Source organism: Motacilla alba, chromosome 22 (genome assembly GCF_015832195.1).
Source record: "Motacilla alba alba isolate MOTALB_02 chromosome 22, Motacilla_alba_V1.0_pri, whole genome shotgun sequence".
Classification (NCBI taxonomy): domain Eukaryota; kingdom Metazoa; phylum Chordata; class Aves; order Passeriformes; family Motacillidae; genus Motacilla; species Motacilla alba.
In genome coordinates, this window is record NC_052037.1 from 2,785,447 (window position 1) to 2,802,884 (window position 17,438).

Here is a 17,438-nt window from a genome sequence, read left to right on the forward strand (position 1 = left end):
CATTAGCAGCCTGACCTGCGGCACGGGGCCGGCCATGTCCGGGGTCTCCTTGCCCCAGTAGCACTTGACCACGTGGCCCTCGATGGCCGTGCCGTTGACGGAGACGATGGCGTGGGCAGCGCTCTCGTGGGAGCTGAACCTGCGGGAGCGCAGCGACGGGGCACTGACTGATTGATGGGGTATTGATTGGGGTATTGATTGATTGGGTATTGATTGATTAATTGGGTATTGATTGATGGGGTATTGATTGATTGGAGTATTGATTGATTGGGGTATTGATTGATCAGGGTATCGACTGGGACATTGATTGGGGTATTGACTGGGGTATTGATTGGGGTATTGATTAGGACATTGATTGGGGTATTGGTTGGGAATATTGATTGAGGTATTAATTGGAGTATTGGTTGGGGTATTGATTGGGACACTGATTGGGGTATTGACTGGGAATATTCATTGGGATATTTATCGGAAATATTTATTGGGAACATTTATTGAGATATTTATTGGGATCCCCTCATCCCTCCCAATCCCCCTCCCCACCCATCCCTCCGTATCCCACTCCCCCCTGGGACCCCCAATCCCCCCAGTCCCCCTTCCCCCCTGGGACCCCCCCAGTCCCCCTCCCCCCTGGGACCCCCCAATACCTCGAGTCCCCCCCATCCCCCCCGGGACCCCCCAGTCCCCCACCTGACGAAGGAGTAGCCTTTGTCGGGGAACACGCGGATCTCCATGATCTGCCCGAAGGGGGAGAAGGTCTGGCGCATCAGCTGCTCTGGAGCAGGAAGGACAGACAGACAGACAGACAGACAGAGGGCCAGCAGGTGAGGCGGCCGCGGCGCGCGGGGCAGGGCGGGCAGGGCCAGGCCCGGGTGTACCTGAGAGGCCCGAGGTGACGCCCCCGCAGTACACGGTGCAGTTGCTGGGGCTGGACTGCGTGAGCACCTCGTCGTAGGACAACTGCTTGGTGCCGGCTGCGGGAGACGGGATCTGGGGTTGGCAGGGGGCTGCCACGGGAACTGGGGGAATCCAGCCCCGACGGGCACAGGAGCGCTGGGAAGCACCTGGAGATCTTTACAGGGACAGCTCGGAGCCCTTCCAGGGCCTGGAGGGGCTCAGGAGAGCCGGAGAGGGACCGGGGACAGGGGATGGAGGGACAGGACACAGGGAGCGGGTCAAACTGGGGAGACTGGGGTGGGATACTGGGAGGGAACGAGGGTGGGGAGGGGCTGGGGCTGCCCTGGATCCCTGGAAGTGCCCAAGGGTGAAGGGAAGGCTCCAGGGAGAGCTTCCAGCACATTCCAGGGCCTGAAGGGGCTCCAGGAGAGCTGGAGAGGGACTGGGGCAGGGGATGGAGGGACAGGACACGGGGAATGGGTCAAACTGGGGAAAGGGAGATTTGAATGGGATTTTGGGAAGGAATGAGGGTGGGGAGGGGCTGGGATGGAATTCCCGAGCAGCTGGGGCTGCCCCTGATCCCTGCTGGTGTCCAGGGCCAGGTTGGGCAGGGCCTGGAGCACCCTGGGATAGGGGAAGGTGTCCCTGCCCAAGGCAGGGGGGGGCTGGGATGGGCTCTGAGGTCCTTCCCACCCCAAAAACTCTGGGATCCCCCACCCCAGGAGCTGGGGGGCACAGGGTGGGCACCTACTCTCATAGGTGCTCTTGGGAGCTGGGGGTTTCCTGGTGGCCCAGTTGGTCCTGATCTGCCGGCCCCCGAGCCACTGTCCCCCCATCTGCTGGATGGCATTCTCGGCGTCCTGCAGGGGACAGAGCCACACAAAAACCCCACCGACCCCACAGCTGGCACCCCTCCTGTGGGACAGGGCCAGGGGGGTGACCCCAGTGTCCCCCTGAGTGACCCTGGAGTGTCCCAACCCCTCCTGTGGGACAGGGACAGGAGACTGACCCCAGTGCCCTCCTGAGTGACCCTGGAGTGTCCCAGGACGGGGCTTGGAGCACCCTGGGACAGTGGCAGGGGTCCCTGCCCATGGCTGGGGGTTTACCCATTTTTGAGGAAGGAAACAAAGATCCCTCACCCATTTATTGAAGAGAGAAATAAAGGGTTTTACCCATTTATTAATAGGGAAATAAAGGAATTTTACCCATTTATTAAGAGGGAAATAAAGGAATTTTACCCATTTATTAAGAGGGAAATAAAGGATTTTACCCATTTCAGAGGGAAATAAAGGATTTTTACCCATTTAAGAGGGAAATAAAGGATTTTTACCCATTTAAGAGGGCAATAAGGGTTTTACCCATTTTTGAGGAAGGAGCCAAAGGTCTCTCACCCATTTGTTGAAGAAGGAGACAAAGCCGTAGCCCTTGGACTTGCCCGTGGCCATGTCCTTGACCACCCTCGCGTCCCTAAAGCACAAAGGGAACTCTTAAAATCTGATTTATCTGCCGACATATTCCACCTGCTCGTCGCAAATGCTCAATAGAAACGACAGAAAACGAAAATAAAAATGAAAAAGCAGGAATTGAAAGGCATGTCCACCTCTCTCCTGTCCCCACCCACCAGCAGCAGGCTCAAAGCGACTCCTTGTCCACACACAGCTTGGCTAAAGCAGCAAAATGGAATTTAAACACGGAACTCAAGAGGTTCTCCAATAAATGGCTGAGTTTTACAGCTGGGACAGCTCAGCCCCAGAGGCAGGGGCCTCAGGACAAGGTGCTGCTGCCCCAAGGTGCCCCAAAAAAGGCTCGTTTTGAGGGAAATGGGAATGGAAGCAGAGCAGGGGGGATAAAGGATCTGGCTGCGTGAGCTGGGTGCGCCCTGCACTGCCACAGTGCCACCACTCAGGAGGGACACCCTGAGCTGCCCCAAAAAAGGACTCACGAGATTCTTCCAAAGGGAGCAAAGGCTGCTTTGATGTCTTCAGTGGTGATCTCAGGGCTCAAGTCTCCCACAAAGACGTGGAAATGGTCTTGGGGGGGAAAGAGAAAGGAGATTCAGTGGTTGAAGACGCCCTCCGAGCAGAGCAGAGGGGAAAAAACCTTCTTAAAAACCCCTTTATTAAAACTCCAGCCGTCATTCAAAATACATTATTAAAAAGCACAGAAAATGTATTAAATAGCACAAAAATCCATAGTGGATGCTGCAGGGAGAGCAGAACCCCGCTGCTCCTGCCAGCCCCTGTGCCTGGCAGCGCCACGAGGCAGGGATGAGAAGGACACACATTTGTATCTTCAATTCTACCAACTTTTTAAAGGTTTTTAAGGCCTGCCAGCCCCTACTGCACAAAGCTGAGATTATTTACACCTCATGTGCCCAGAGTGCAGGAAAATCTCTCTCTGCCTGAATCAGCATCAGGGCTGTGGAACCCTGGGACTGAAACCCACCCAGTGCCACCCCTGCCACCGGCGCTCCGAGCCCACCTGGGGCACTGCCAGGGACGGGCGGGGAGGGCTGAGGGGTCAGCAGGGACAGGGGATCCCTTCCTGAGGGGAAACAGGCACAAAAGGCCTGGAGCTGAGGAGTTCCAGCTCAATCCAACACCGAGCGCCACAGCCTGAGCTGCGCTGAGGGGGTTCAGCCCCAGCAGCCCGAAATTCCAAGATTTCCCCACAGGAATTGCTGGCAGTGATGGAACCCTTCTGGATGCTCCTTGAGGGAGATGCTCAGTGCACCTCAAAAACACAGAATGAGGCACTTTGGGGTTTGATTCCCATTTTGCCCAGGTAGCAAACAGTCCCAGGTTTGCACCAAATCCCTTCCTGGTGCTACAGGGAAATGGAAGGGAATTTTATGGAATTTTTCCATCAAAATTCAATGGAAATCAAACAAAAACCCCCCAAACTTAGCTTCAGGGAACGCCCTGGAGATCACAATTTGATGGTTAAGGAGACACAATTACCTTGGGAACGCTGTGTGATGGCAAAGATCAGATTTGCCCTGAAGTTTAATTAACACAAACACATTAAACAATTAGGATTCCCATCCAAACCATTCCCACAGAGCTCTGGGTGCTGCATTTCTGTTTCACACCTTCCTCGGGTGACACTTACTGCTGGTGTCTTTCTTCTGGCTGCTGGGGGTGGTGGCCCAGTTCACTTTGACCTCCTGCAAACGGCAATCACAGGTCAGACTGGGCAAAGCCCCAAAGCTCAGACACCTCCAGGGCTCAAAGGTGACCCACGGGGCAAGGCTGGGGCTCAAACTCAAGTTTCAGACGTTTCTCTAGGGAGAGGGTTTGTTCTCCAGTTAACAGGGCTGGATTAACTGCTCTGGGGGGTTCACCTGGAGAGGAGGAGCTCCAAGGAGAGCTTCCAGCACATTCCAGGGCCTGAAGGGGCTCCAGGAGAGCTGGAGAGGGACTGGGGCAGGGGATGGAGGGACAGGACACAGGGAATGGCTTCAAATGTCTCCAGGGTGACTGTGAAGGGGATGGGGACAGGCTCTGCTCAGAGGTGCCCAGTGACAGGGACTGAAGCACGGGAAGTTCTACCTGAATGTGAGGAAAAGAGGGAAAATATCAGGGAAAATATGAAGGAAAACTTTCCTTGGAGGTCTGGAACAGGCTGTGGGAGCTCCTTCTCAGCAGACACCAAAACCCTGCCTGGACTCTACCCTGGGCACCTGCTCTGAGTGAGCTTTGGCACTGGATCATCTCCAGAGGGGCCTTCCAACCCAACCAGGCTGGAATTGTCTGACTGTCCTTGCAGCTCCACGTTCCTGCCAACGCCAGGAACTGCTCCAACACCCTGAGCTCCTCCAACACCCTGAACTCCTTCACCCAACACCCTGAACTGCTCCAACACCCTGAGCTCCTCCAACACCCTGAACTCCTCCAACACCCTGAGCTCCTGTTCTGAGCCGTGTCCCACTGAGATCTCTGCCCCAAAGGCAGAGTCCCCCATTTGCAGCACGTGCCCTCCTCTGGCAGCAGCACTGCCCCCTGGCACAGCCTCTGCCCTCCTCTCCCAGCAGGATCTGCCCCTGGCACAGCCTGTGCCTCCTCTCCCAGCAGGATCAGCCCCTGGGTGCCCCAGCCCCTGGCACAGCCTCTCCCAGCAGGATCTGCCCTGGGTGCCCCAGCCCCTGGCACAGCCTGCTGTGCCCAGACTCACCCCGGAGCAGGGCAGCTTACCTTACCTTACCCATGATCTTCCTGCCGTTCATGGCAGCCAGCGCCGCGGCCGCGTGCCGGTGCTCGTAGAACTCCACGAAGCAGTAGGGATCATTGCCAGCTGTCTGAGACAGGAGACGGGCTGGGATCGGGGACACCCAGCTGGGACTGGGGACATCCAGCTGGGATCGGGGACACCCAGCTGGGACTGGGGACACCGAGCTGGGATCGGGGACACCGAGATGGGAGTGGGGACACCGAGCTGGGATCGGGGACACCGAGATGGGACTGGGAACACCGAGCTGGGATCGGGGACACCCAGCTGGGACTGGGGACAAAACCCCAGGACTGGGGACACAATCCTGGGACTGGGGACACAAACCCAGGATTAGGGACACAAACCCAGGATTAGGGACACAAACCCAGGATTAGGGACACAAAGCCGGGCTCTGGCTGCTCTGCTCAGCCTCTGACTGCTGACACCCCAACAGCCCCCCTGGACAGGCTTTCTGCCCCTACAGGGACTAACAACGCTCCCAGAGCTTCCAACTCTCCTTTGGAACGGGCAAATTACAGCAAAGACCTTTTCAAAGCTCATGTGCAATCCCCTCCTGATTTACCGAGCTCACTGTCCCTCTCCACGCCCGCCCAGCCCTGGGTTCAGCAGCAGGCACACACAGAAGGGCTGCCCAAAGCACCCGAGGGCTGTTTCAGGGCGCCGTGCCCGCTGCCCGGGATGCCCAGAGGCGCGGGCACAGCTCCGAGCAGAGCAGGGAAAGCAGAGGATGCGGGCTCTTACATCCATGATCATCTTGCAGTTCTTGCAGGGTCCGATCTGGCTGAAGAGCTGCAGGATCAGAGCCTCGGTCACGTCCCTGGAGAGGTTCCCCACGTACCTGAGGGACAGACGCAGGCACGGATGTGGGACACGATGTGGGACACCCCGGAGCCTGCACAGGGGCTGGGGACCAGGGACAAGGTGATGGGAACACGGGGAATGGCCTCCCACTGCTGGGGGGCTGGGTGACGTGGGAGACTGGGATGAGGAGCTGTGTCCACCCCTGGATCCCTGGGAATGTCCCAGGCCAGGCTGGACAGGGCTTGGAGCACCCTGGGACAGTGGGAGGTGTCCCTGCCCCTGGCAGAGGTGGCACTGGATGGGGTTCATGTCCCTTCCCACCCAAACCATTCCAGGATTCCATGACTCCATGAAGCTGACCTTCTAAACTCATTTCCCAGTACAGAATTCCAGTTCCCAAATCCCTACACCGATTTCCCAGTGCAGAATTCCAGTTCCCAAATCCCTACACCGATTTCCCACTGCAGAATTCCAGTTCCCAAATCCCTACACCGATTTCCCAGTATAGAATTCCAGTTCCCACATCCCTACACCGATTTCCCAGTGCAGAAACCCCAATCCCCTCACCCCTGCCCCACCCCAGCCTCAGGCTGCTGTCTCCCCACGTTTCCCACACCATCTGGCCGGTTCCTTCTGCAGCCCTCGTGTTTGGAAGCCCCAGAGCTGCCTGCAACGCCCGAGTGCCGACGTGCTCGCGGGCACACGTTCCCAGCCGGGGCAAGGATCAGCCTGCCCAGCACAGCCACAGCCCAAAGCCCCACTGCCACCTGGGACTGCGGCCACCAGGGCCACCAAGGGGGCTCAGGGCTGGCTGGTTCTGTTGTTTCTGCTGGTGCTGTTGAGCCCGAGTCACGGGATTGTTATAAAAAGCCCGGTGAGAAACCTCAGCCCCCGAGGTGCAGCCGCAGCTCCCGCAGAGGAACGTTCAGCGGGAAAGCCGTGCCACGGGAATGCCACGGGAATGCCAGCCCTGGAACCGCCCCGCTGCGGCTGCAGCGTCCCCAGAGGGGCAGAGGGGCTGCCACAAGACAGCCAGCAGCAAACCCTGTTTGTGTAGTGTGATATTTTGTGAAAATGCCTTTGCTAGGATTTTCTTCTCCTGAGAAGCTGAAGGGCCTCAGCTTCAAGCGTAAACAATTTGTTGTCTGCTGCTGTGGGATGCAGCAGGTGCTTTCTTAATTAGGATTAAGACGTAGGATATTGTAGGATAATAATGTAATAATAATGTAGGATATTTCTAATTAGTAGCCAATGGAGGAGGCAGCAGCTCTCGGGCTCTCGGGGAGTCACAGAACTTTGTTATTCATTCCTTTCTATTCCTGTCTCGCCTTCTGATGAATCTTTCTCTCTGTTCTTTGCAGTACAGTTATAGTGTGGTCTTTTTAATGTAATATATATCATAATATAATAAACCAGCCTTCTGAAACGGAGTCAAGATCTCTCCTTCACCAAGTCCTGACTGCCCTGGAGACCCACAGCAATATGTTTGTGCTCTGAGCTTTGCTGCTGGGGGAAGGAGACAGAATTTTCTGTCAGGAACAGCTGATCCAGGAGCTCTGTGCTAATTATTAAAGCAGCTTTTAGGCAGGAGGCAGGACTGGGTTTAAAATCTCCAGACACACCTTTACAGGCTCTGGCTCTAAGGGAGGGATTCCTGCACTCCTGACGAGTTTCCTCAGGAACTCGTGGACACGAGGAGAAAGAGCTGCTGAGGGAACACAGGGCTCTGCACCCCCTCACTGACACAGGGAGGTGGAAAAGGCAAAACCAGGGAGCTACTGCCAGGAGTGAAACATCTTCCCAAATGAACACAGCAGCACTGCGTGTCTGCAGAGGGCAGGGAGAGCTCCCCAGAGCGGGCAAACAGCGGGATGCAGGGAGGGCCAGCGCTCAGACAGCGGGGCCGAGGCACGGCAGGGTCGGGCTGTGCTGTGGTCACTCAGCCCCTGGTCAGGGGACGGGCAGCAGCCCCAGGGCACAGCATTCCCTCCCTTGGAATGACTCCCTCTGTCCCTCCTGCTGTGCCAGAGAACAGGGCTTCGGGGGTGGGATGGCAGGAGCCTGATTTCCCTGATCCAAACAAGGAAAGCTACTCCAGGCAGCACCTGCCTGGGAGGAGGAGGGAAGCCAGGCCAGGTGTGCACAGGAGCTCTGCAAAACCATCAGGGTCTGCAGCAGCTTTTGCTGAAATCCAACCTAAACCTCCCCGACGTGGCTTCCTAACTCACTCCGGGGGAAGGAACAGGTTCAGAGTGCTGTGAACACAAGCCCTGGATTCAGGGCACTGCCCGGTCACTGCCACCTGAGCAGCCCAGGGGGCTCCAGCTGTGCGCCAAGGCAGCCCCCGGGGCAAAACCCAGCCAGGCGCTCACCACACCCTGCAGGGATCATCCAGAATGACAGGACCCTCCCACGGAATGGTCTGGGGTGGAAGGGACTCGGATCATCCCAGTTCACTGCCCTGCCGGGGCTGGGATGGACGGGGGAGTGGGACACACACACCTTAGACCCCCTTTCCTTCCAGATGTGAGCATGGATGTACCAGGGAGGGGGGACACCTTCCACACTGCCTTCCCTCCAGGTGTACCAGGGATGGACTGTGGACAGTGGCACACACTTTCCAGACCCCCTTTCTATCCAGGAGAAGGGGGGACACACCTTCCTGACCACTTCTCCCTCCGGATGTGACCTGGCATGGACTGGGAAGGGGCACACGCCCTGCAGACCCCTTTTGTCTCCAGATGTGAGTTGGGACGTGCTGGGGAAGGGACACACAGCTTCCACACAGCCCTGTCCCTCCAGGTGTGAGCTGGAGGCCCAGGGGAACGCCCGGAGCGGAGGGCAGGCCGGCGGCGCCCGGCACTGGCACCGGGGCAAGGGCAGCGGGAGCGGTACCCCCTCGCTGCCGGAGGGGGCCGGCTCCCCTCGGCCCGGCGGTGGCTCCCCTCAGCCCCGGGCGGCTGAGGGTCCGCGGCGGAGCCCCTGAGGGGCCCGCCCGTGAGGCGACCCCGGGCCGCCCCTCCCCGCGGAGCCGGGAACAATAGGCGGTCTCGCCCCCTCCCCACTCACAGGGTCTTGGGCATTTCATCCTCCATGGCGCCGCCGCCGCCCGCCCCGGCTCTTCCCGCCCGCCGGGGCGGCCCCGTGAGCCCTGGGCAGCCCGGGCAGCCCGAGCGGCGCCGGCCCCGCCGCCGGACGGTCCCGCGGCGGCTCCTCGCAAGATGGCGGCGGGCGGGCGGGCTGAGGGGCCGGGGGGGGGGCGAGGGCGGGAACGCGCGTGCGCGGGGGGAGCGCGGGAACGGCGCGGGGACGCGCGGGCCGCCCGCCGCCGCCGCTCCGCGCATGCGCGGCCCTGAGGGGAAAGCGGGAGAGGTGGAGAAAAGTGATGGAAAATAAAGGAGTTAAAAAGAAAAGGGTGAGAAATGAAGGGGGTTAAAATAAATGGCGTTAAAAATAAAAGCGTTAAAAGGAAAGTGCGTAAAAGCGGGGTGGAAAGGTGCTGGCGGGCGCAGGGAATGGGGGCGTCAGCGCGGGGAAATGGCAATAAAGGTGTGAAAATGAAGGTGTTGAAAGAAAGGAATTTAAAATTAAGGAATTAAAATGAGAATAATTAAAAGGGGTTAAAACCGCGGTGGAAAGGGATATCCGGTTAAGGGACATGCGGGCTCCAGGAATGGGGGCAGCAGGGCTGGGAAATAAAAAGAGATTTAAAGTAAAGGAGATAAAGGAGTTAAAATATAAGTGTTTAGAAAGGAGGCATTTTAAATTGCAGGATTAAAAAGGAAAGAATTGAAAGTAAAGTCGTGGTGAAAATGGACACAAGGTCATCGGGAATGGGGCACCGAGGTGGGGAAATAAATTTTATAAAATGCAGGGATTAAAAGAAAGATTACTAAAATATTTAAAATAATTGAATTAAAATTTAATAATTAGCGGCATTACATGTGAAGGATTTAAAAATTAATGAATAAAAAAGGAAGGGTATAAAAATAGAGTGAAAAGGTTCCTATGGGGACTGGCAACAGAGACGGTTGGGGGTAGGAATAAAATAAAGGAGTTAAAGTAAGGTAGCTAAAATAAAGGAGTTTAAAAGAAAAGGGTTTAAACGAAAGGAATTTTAAACTAAGGCATTAAAAATAAAATACTTAAAAGCAAAGGGATTAAAAATAAAGGGATTAAAAGCTGGGTGGAAAAGTTGATGTGGGCATCGAGAAACGGGGCGCCTTCTACAGGGGCGGGAAAATTAAAACTAAGGAGTTGAACTAAAGTAATTAAAAAGTAAGGAAGTCAAAGAAAGGACTTTGGAATTCAGGATAAAAGAATTCAAAGAAATATAAGAAAAGCGTGCGCCGCCCGGGAATCGAACCCGGGTCGCAAGAATGGGAATCTTGCATGATACCACTACACCAGCGGCGCGGATGGGAAACCGCGCTTCTCCCTGTCCTTGATGATCGCGCCGCCCGCAGCCAGCCCGGGCCTCACTACACCGGCCCGCCCCTCGCCCTCTGCCCTTCCCCGCCGCCATGCCGGGCCTCCGCCGCCTCCTGCCGCTGCTGCTGCTGCTGCTCGCCGCGCTCTGCCCGCCCGCCCGCAGCCTCCGCCATGGCCCCTCCAAGATCGGTGCGAACGAACGGGGACACCGGCCCCTGCCCGCGCCCTCGCGCCTGTGCCGCGCACGCCGCCTCCGGCACCCGGCTGCTGCCGGGGCAAAGCTGGGGCAGCTCTCGGGGCATCGGCCACAGCCGCCGCCACGGGCGGGCCCTTCAAGGGATGAGGGCACCTGTGAGGGCCAGGGGGTGACACTGCGATCCTTTCAGGGGATCCCTGACCACGAGGGACGATCCTTTAAGGGACATTGAGGGCATCTGTCATGGGAAGCTCCTGAGGGGATCTGTGTGGGTCATGGAGTAAGGGGGGTGTCCCTTGAGGGATCTGAAGTGGGGGGACTGTGAGGGATCTCTGAGGGTCAGGGGGATGTGAGGGGGATCCTTTGAGGGGATCTAAGAGGAAGGTGCAATGAGGGGCCCCCTGAAGGCCAGGGGGGCCCGTAATGGGATCTTTGAGGGGGAAAGTATATGAGGGGGGTCTCTTGAAGGGATTGGGGAGGCTGTGAGGGATCTGTGAGGGGTTGCCTTTGGAGTGAAGGGGCCCATGAGGGGTCTGTGAGGGGTTCCCTTGAGGGGATCGGAGTGGGGGAGCTGCGAGGTGTGTGTGAGGCTTCCCTTGAGGGGATTGGGGTGAGGGGCCCATGTGGGGTGTGTGAGGGGCTGTGTGAACTGGGCTCTCGTGGGGCTCTCAAGGTGACCGGGCCCCCTTCTCGCAGCCGTGGTGGGCGGCGGGATCGGCGGCTCGGCCGCCGCGTATTTCCTGCGGCAGAAGTTCGGCGGCAGCGTGCAGCTGCACGTGCTGGAGAAGGCAGCGCTGGGCGGGCGGCTGCACACGCTGGACGTGGAGGGGGCCAGCTACGAGGCAGGGGGGTCTGTGATCCACCCCCTCAACCTGCACATGAAGCATTTTGTCAAGGAGCTGGGTGAGTATTGGCCCCCAACCCTGGCGTCTCCCAGTCCCAAAATTGTGCCTCAGACCCAAAATTATCCTCCCGGGGTGCTCTGGGTCCCACTCTGCTGGGGGCCATCCCCTTGGTAGCCCCTTATCCATCCCGAGTAGCCCTCATATCCTTCCCCAGTGTTACCTTTTTCTGTCATTTTCCCAAAGGCCTCTCAGTCGCCTCACCCCAGGGCAGCCTCGCGGGCGTTTACAACGGGGAGGAATTTGTGTTTGAGGAGAGCAGCTGGTCCTTCATCAACCTCCTCAAGCTGCTCTGGCACTACGGCCTCAACCCCCTGCGCATGTCCATGTGGGTGGAGGACATCCTGGACAAGTTCATGAGGTGGGTTGGGGTCCTGAGGGGCAAAAAGTGGGAAGGGACCTTAAGAAGACCTCAGTGCGTGGGACACCTTCTTCCTGTGTCCCAGCTGGCTCCAAGCTCCATCCAGGCTGGCCTTGGACACTTCCAGGGGTGGGGCAGCCACTCCACCCTCCTAAAAATGCCCACGATGGAAGCTAAACCTGCCCCTTTGCCCTGCGCCTCCAGGCCCTTGTCCTGCAGTGGCACACAGGCACCCCGGAGCTCCCGGAGCTGAGGCACAGAGACAATTCCCCGCGTGCCGTTGCAGGATCTACCGGTACCAGATGCACGACTACGCCTTCAGCAGCAACGAGCGCCTGCTGCACGCCCTGGGAGGCGACGACTTCACGCGGCTGCTGAACCAGAGCATCGACGAGGCCATGCAGAGAGCAGGATTCTCCCAGAAATTCATCAACCAGGTGGTGTGTCCGGCCATGAGGGTCAATTACGGCCAAGGGGTCACCATCAACGGCTTTGTAGGTGAGTGTCTGGAGGTGGCCTCCCGTCCTGGGTGTGGGAGAATGGATTGGAAGGGAATAGGGATGGTGCTGCAGGCAGCCTTGCCCTTAATGAGCTGGCAGCTGTACTAATTACCAAAGAGTGGCAGCAGCCTTGCCTGGATAGGTCACCGCCCTGTCAGTAAGGATGTGTGGGATAAAAGAGTGGGGTGGGCAGAGGTGAGGAAGAGGAAGGAGGAATAAGGAAGAGAGAAAGGGAGGAGTCAGTGTTGCCTGGTGCTGCCCATTTACAGAGAAAAGATATGAAAGTTTGCTGTAAAGGATAATAAAGGGCTGGTGCTTGCCACATCTTTGGCCTCAGTCGTTTGAGCCCACTGTGGATGGGGAAAGGTATGGAAATTTTACTGAAGGATAACAAAAGGCCGATGCTTGCTGCCTGTTTGATGTCAGTCAGTTGAGCCCACCATCAGTGGTGAAAGTGATTTGAGTCCAGTGACAATTCAGAGTGAACGCTGATGAACTCTGAAAAAGCAAACGCTGACAAAAGCTGTAACAGCCGTCCTGGGTGTTGGGTTGCTGCTCCCTGGGCTCCAAGCTCTGTGTCCCAAAGGGATGATAACCCGCCCCTGATTTTGCAGTTTGCTTTCCCAGACAGAGGTGCTTTCCTTGCAGGTGCTGTGTCCCTGGCCGGGGTGCAGTCAGGCCTTTGGTCTGTGAAAGGGGGGAACAAACTCGTGTGCTCTGGCCTCATTGACTCCTCCAAGGCCGAGGTTATCCCGGGAACAGTCGTGGCCATCGAGCCAAAAACCAGACACACGCGTGGCGGTGAGTGGGGCTGGAATCCCTTCAGTGGGGACGGGCTGGGGACACTGCAGAGCGACCTCGGCCCCTTGGGGGTTTCAAAATGAAAATTCCTGTCTGGGAGGCTGGGGAGGGGCTGGGATGGAATTCCCAGAGCAGCTGTGGATCCCCGGGAGCGGCCAAGGCCAGGCTGGATGGGGCTTGGAGCCACCTGGGACAGAGGAAGCTGTCCCTGCCCTGGAACTGGGTGGGCTTCAGGATCCCGTCCAATCCAACCATTCCACGACAGCAGGGCTCACAACCCAGCGGCACAAACGGGTGAACCCCAGTGCGGTGGCACTTTGGGATGCCAGGGACAGGCGGGATTCCCTGCCAGCACGGGTCAGGGTGACCGAGCTGCTCTCCGCAGGGGACCCGGTGCAGCTCTACGAGGTCACCTACAACACGTCCTCGGGGCTGACAGGGGACACCTACGACATCGTCGTCATCGCGGCCCCGCTCGGCCGCAAGATGGCCAACATCACCTTCCGGAACTTCGACCCTCCCATCCCGGAATTCCCAAATCCCTACCACCAGACCGTCACCACCTTGGTGCACGGGCGCTTGAACACCTCCTTCTTCGGCTACCAGGACCCCCAGGCCTTTCACTTAGGGGCCATTTTCACCACGGACAACCCCAAACTGTTCATCAGCAGCCTGGGCGTGGTGACCCCCGTGGGGGACGCGGGCACGGGCGGGAAGCTGCCGTTGCCGTCGGTCGTCTGGAAGGTGTTTTCCAATGAAGAGCTGACCAAGGAGCAGCTCAGTTTGCTCTTCTCCTCCTACGACTCGGTGAAGGTGAAGCCGTGGCTGGCGTATCCCCAGTACAGCGCTCCCGAGAAGTTTCCTCCCCTCGTCCTGCACGAGCAGCTCTACTACCTGAACGGGCTGGAGCGCGCCGCCAGCGCCATGGAGATGAGCGCCATCGCCGCCCGCAACGCCGCCCTGCTCGCCTTCCACCGCTGGCACGGCCACAGCGCCAGCGTCGACCAGGAGGACCTGCACGAGAAGCTCAAGACGGAGCTCTGACACCCCCAGGGCCTCATTAGCACTGATGAACGCTGTGCTCTGCGCCTCCTAGGTGTTTAGTAGGATCTTGGGATCTTTACGGCTGGAAGGTCTTTAAGATCATCATGACCTTCAACATTTTCAAGAACATCAATACCTTTGAGACCCTCAAGATGTCTCTAATGAACTCCATACTTCATCCATCCAAGGTCATGTTTCATAGAATCATGAATCCCTAAATTTAGGAGGTCGTCGAGATCTTCAAAAACATCAAGACCTTCAAGATGTCATAATTAACTCTGATGAACTCCATGCTTTGTTCATCCAAGGATGTGTTTCATAGGATCATGGGGATCCTTAAGAAGACCATCAAGACCCTCAAGAACATCAAGACCTTCAAGATCATCAAGATGCTGTTATTAACTCTAATGAACTTCATACTTCGTCTCTCCAAGGAGGTCTTTAATTGGAGCACGGGATCCTTAAGGTTGGAAGATTTTCAAGACCCTCAAGATCGTCAAGACCTTCAAGATGCTGTAATTAACATTAATGAACTCTGTGCTCGCCTCTCCAAGGAGGTGTTTGATGGGATCATGGGATCCTTAAGGTTGAAAGAGCATCAAGAACATCAAGACCATCAAAACCTTTCAAGACTTTCAGGATCTTCAAGACTCTCAAGGTCATCAAGACCCTCAAGTCCAACCTTCAGCCCAACCGCGTTCACCATTAGCGATCTCCTCAAGCGCCGCGTCCTTGCGTTGTCTGGACACTTCCAAGGGTTGATGACTCCAGCACAAGCTAGGCTGGACAACCCTTGCTTCCATGACAGAATTCTTCCCAGTGTCTCATCCTGACGTCCCCCAGTGCCACCTCTGGAGGGAGCAGGAGCGGTGACACGTTCCCAAGTAAGCTGGGACATTTTCCCCAAGCTCCGTGATTTATCATCCCTGTCTGAGATGGGGGAATTCATTCAAAGTGCCAGATTGACCCCAAAAGTGCCCTCCAGCTGGGAATATCGACTCCCTGGCTGTCCATCCCTCTGCCCCAACTCTTCCTGCCAAAGAATAATTCCTCAGGGTGGAAACTGGTGAGAATGAGGTGGTGGGTGCTTCCAAAATGGGTGGGAAAGAGGAAAAACCACCAATATCCATCGCTGTGGTCAGGTGTGAAAGAGTAAATAAAGAATTTAACAATGTCCATGTTTTGAAGGAGAAACGCACCAAAAATAGCACAAATTTAACACTCACTTCCAGAAATTAAAAGTTTTCCTTGAGTGTTCCCAGGGTTGGGAGCAGAATTAACACTCAGCTGCCAAAAAATGGTGTGAGAAAGGCTTGAGTTAGGTCAACCATTACAAAATTGATTTAATTACAAAACCAAAATAATTGTACACTGCTGGGAAAAAAATTGAGGACTCCTGGGTGGCATCTTGGATGAGGGAACGGAACCGGTGGGTGGGGATTTGGGGTTTTCCAGGGGTTCATACTCGTTCCAAAGCCTCCAGCATGATGATGCTGTTCCCCCGGATCACCTGGAAGGGGCAAGGTGAGAAGCACCCAAAGCTCTGCTGAATTTCCAGCTGACACATCCCAAACCTGTCCCTCACCAGACTTCCCGCTCGTTCCACAGACACGGCTCCACCAGTGCTCCCAGTGGCGCTGACCCCCTGCTCCCAGTGCTCCCAGTGCCCTCACCACCCTGCTCTCAGTGCTTCCAGTGCCCTCACCACCCTGCTCCCAGTGCTCCCAGTGCCACCGACCGCCCTGCTCCCAGTGCCATTGACCGCCGTGCTCCCAGTGCCCTCACCACCCCGCTCCCAGTACTCTCAGTGCTCCCAGTGCCCTCACCACCCTGCTCCCAGTGCCCTCACCACCCTGCTCCCAGTGCTCCCAGTGCCCCCAGTGCCCTCACCACCCCGCTCCCGGTGCCCTCACCACCCCGCTCCCAGTACTCCCAGTGCTCCCAGTGCCCTCACCACCCTGCTCCCAGTGCTTCCAGTGCCCTCACCACCTCACTCCCAGTGCCCCCTGCTCCCAGTACTTCCAGTGCCCTCACCACCCCGCTCCCAGTGCCCACAGTGCCCTCACCACCATGCCGATGTTGTTCTGCTGCCCGCCCGCCGCCATCTCCACGCACTCGTCGATGACCAGGTTCATGAAGGGGTCGAAGCCGCGCAGGATGCCCTGCACGTGCCGCCCGCCGTTCAGCTTCACTGCGGGGAGCGCGGGTCAGGGGCAGCTCCCTCAGCCGCGGCTCTGCCCTCACACGGGCAGCTCGCAACGACCCCGCAGGGGGTGAACGGGGAGGATGGAGCACAACCCACAACGGGACACGGGGAAAAGAGCGAATTCTCAACTCGTGTTATAGATAAATTAATGAATTATGGCTTAATGAATGGATTGGAATTTTAATTAATGAGCTGCGAGGCCTGAAATCAATCAGGGCCTGCTGCGGGGGGCAGACCCGAGCACCAGCCCCCGGGGCTCCGTGAGGGGTGGGCGGGGGTCCCCAAAACCGGGCGGGGGGCTTAGGAGTCCCCCATAGCGGGGTCATGAGGGGGAAGCGGGGCTGTGGAGGGTCCCCAAAACCGGGCATTGTGAGGAGGGCGGGCGGGCGTCCCCGGGAACCGTGAGGGGGATCAGGGCTGGGGTCTCAGAGAACCGTGAGGGGGATCGGGGCGGGCGGGGGTCTCGGGGCAGGGGCACCGTGAGGGGATCGGGGTGGGATCAGTTCCAGAACTCACACGACAGCTTCTTGTCCATGAACCTGCAACGAGATGGCAGCGGGTGAGCACGGGCGGGTGGGGACGGGGCAAGAGCCCCCCGCCATTATCCCCTCACCAACCGCCCCCCCCCCGCCGCCATTCCACCGGGGCGCCGCGTGCCCGCCGGGACACCGGGCAGCGGCGGACCGCGCCGTTGCGGTGCCCGCTTCCCCCCACGCCGTGCCCGGCTCCCCTCGCCCCCCGGCGCGGCCGCGGCCCCTCCGGACGCACTTTTTCAGCTCGGGCGGGTGCGCTTTGCTCATGGCGCCCGCAGCCCCCGGCCCGTCTCTGCCGCGCTCCGCGCTCGGACGTCAGCGCGCCGTGCGTCTCCCCGCGCCGGCCAATGGCGGCCCGCGGCGCGCTACCGCACTCACGCGAGTAGCGGCGCAGCCCGGGGAAGGCAGCGGGGGAAAGCAGGGGGCGGTGCGGGGAGTGCGCGGCTACAGGGGGAGGTACGGCGGCATGGCCGCCACCGTGCGCGGCGCCTCTGCGCTCACGTTGTGTGTGAATCTGCCTGTATGTGTGTGTCCACATG

At 57.9% G+C, this 17,438-nt stretch overlaps 3 protein-coding genes and 1 non-coding gene across 5 annotated transcripts in view; 1 reads left to right on the top strand and 3 right to left on the bottom strand.

The window, feature by feature from the left end:
* The window catches only part of TIA1 (TIA1 cytotoxic granule associated RNA binding protein), a 10,873-nt gene extending 1,709 nt beyond the window's left edge, over positions 1 to 9,164 (bottom strand). The window contains exons 1-10 of the mRNA XM_038160175.1: positions 8,995 to 9,164; positions 5,866 to 5,962; positions 5,093 to 5,191; positions 4,006 to 4,060; positions 2,837 to 2,924; positions 2,286 to 2,361; positions 1,646 to 1,754; positions 876 to 971; positions 688 to 772; positions 11 to 139 (exon numbers count right to left, since the gene is read on the bottom strand). Coding sequence (XP_038016103.1) covers positions 11 to 139; positions 688 to 772; positions 876 to 971; positions 1,646 to 1,754; positions 2,286 to 2,361; positions 2,837 to 2,924; positions 4,006 to 4,060; positions 5,093 to 5,191; positions 5,866 to 5,962; positions 8,995 to 9,020 — 860 coding nt within the window. The 5' untranslated portion in view covers positions 9,021 to 9,164. The remainder of the gene's footprint in view (positions 1 to 10; positions 140 to 687; positions 773 to 875; positions 972 to 1,645; positions 1,755 to 2,285; positions 2,362 to 2,836; positions 2,925 to 4,005; positions 4,061 to 5,092; positions 5,192 to 5,865; positions 5,963 to 8,994) is intronic.
* Positions 9,165 to 10,270: 1,106 nt separating this feature from the next.
* On the bottom strand, positions 10,271 to 10,341 carry TRNAG-CCC. Its single transcript has one exon. It is a non-coding gene; the product is annotated as a tRNA-Gly (tRNA).
* An 80-nt stretch (positions 10,342 to 10,421) lies between these two features.
* On the top strand, positions 10,422 to 15,330 carry PCYOX1 (prenylcysteine oxidase 1). Of its 2 annotated transcripts, none has more exons than XM_038160354.1 (6): positions 10,422 to 10,545; positions 11,249 to 11,455; positions 11,641 to 11,815; positions 12,102 to 12,313; positions 12,964 to 13,116; positions 13,385 to 15,330. In XM_038160354.1, exons 1-6 carry the CDS (start codon positions 10,449 to 10,451, stop codon positions 14,158 to 14,160), a joined length of 1,620 nt encoding a protein of 539 aa, XP_038016282.1. In that variant the 5' UTR covers positions 10,422 to 10,448; the 3' UTR covers positions 14,161 to 15,330. The 2 variants fall into 2 exon arrangements, with proteins under 2 accessions (XP_038016282.1, XP_038016283.1); XM_038160355.1 differs by having other exon boundaries at positions 13,502 to 15,330.
* Positions 15,331 to 15,473: 143 nt separating this feature from the next.
* On the bottom strand, positions 15,474 to 17,272 carry SNRPG (small nuclear ribonucleoprotein polypeptide G). Its single transcript, XM_038160357.1, has 4 exons — positions 17,135 to 17,272; positions 16,883 to 16,905; positions 16,227 to 16,351; positions 15,474 to 15,670 (listed from the first exon to the last, which is right to left on the bottom strand). Exons 1-4 carry the CDS (start codon positions 17,164 to 17,166, stop codon positions 15,620 to 15,622), a joined length of 231 nt encoding a protein of 76 aa, XP_038016285.1. The 5' UTR covers positions 17,167 to 17,272; the 3' UTR covers positions 15,474 to 15,619.
* Between the last annotated feature and the right edge of the window lie 166 nt (positions 17,273 to 17,438).

Bases quoted from the DNA above. Each gene is read 5' to 3' on its own strand.
- PCYOX1 (XM_038160354.1), top strand. From the start codon at position 10,449: ATGCCGGGCCTCCGCCGCCTCCTGCCGCTGCTGCTGCTGCTGCTCGCC. The intron at 11,816-12,101 runs GTGGGTTGGGGT...GTGCCGTTGCAG, and splicing joins ATCCTGGACAAGTTCATGAG to GATCTACCGGTACCAGATGC. The intron at 13,117-13,384 runs GTGAGTGGGGCT...CCACGACAGCAG, and splicing joins AACCAGACACACGCGTGGCG to GGCTCACAACCCAGCGGCAC.
- SNRPG (XM_038160357.1), bottom strand. From the start codon at position 17,166: ATGAGCAAAGCGCACCCGCCCGAGCTGAAAAA. The intron at 16,906-17,134 runs GTGCGTCCGGAG...ATCTCGTTGCAG, and splicing joins CACCCGCCCGAGCTGAAAAA to GTTCATGGACAAGAAGCTGT. The intron at 15,671-16,226 runs GTGAGGGCACTG...TGCCCCTTCCAG, and splicing joins AGAACAACATCGGCATGGTG to GTGATCCGGGGGAACAGCAT.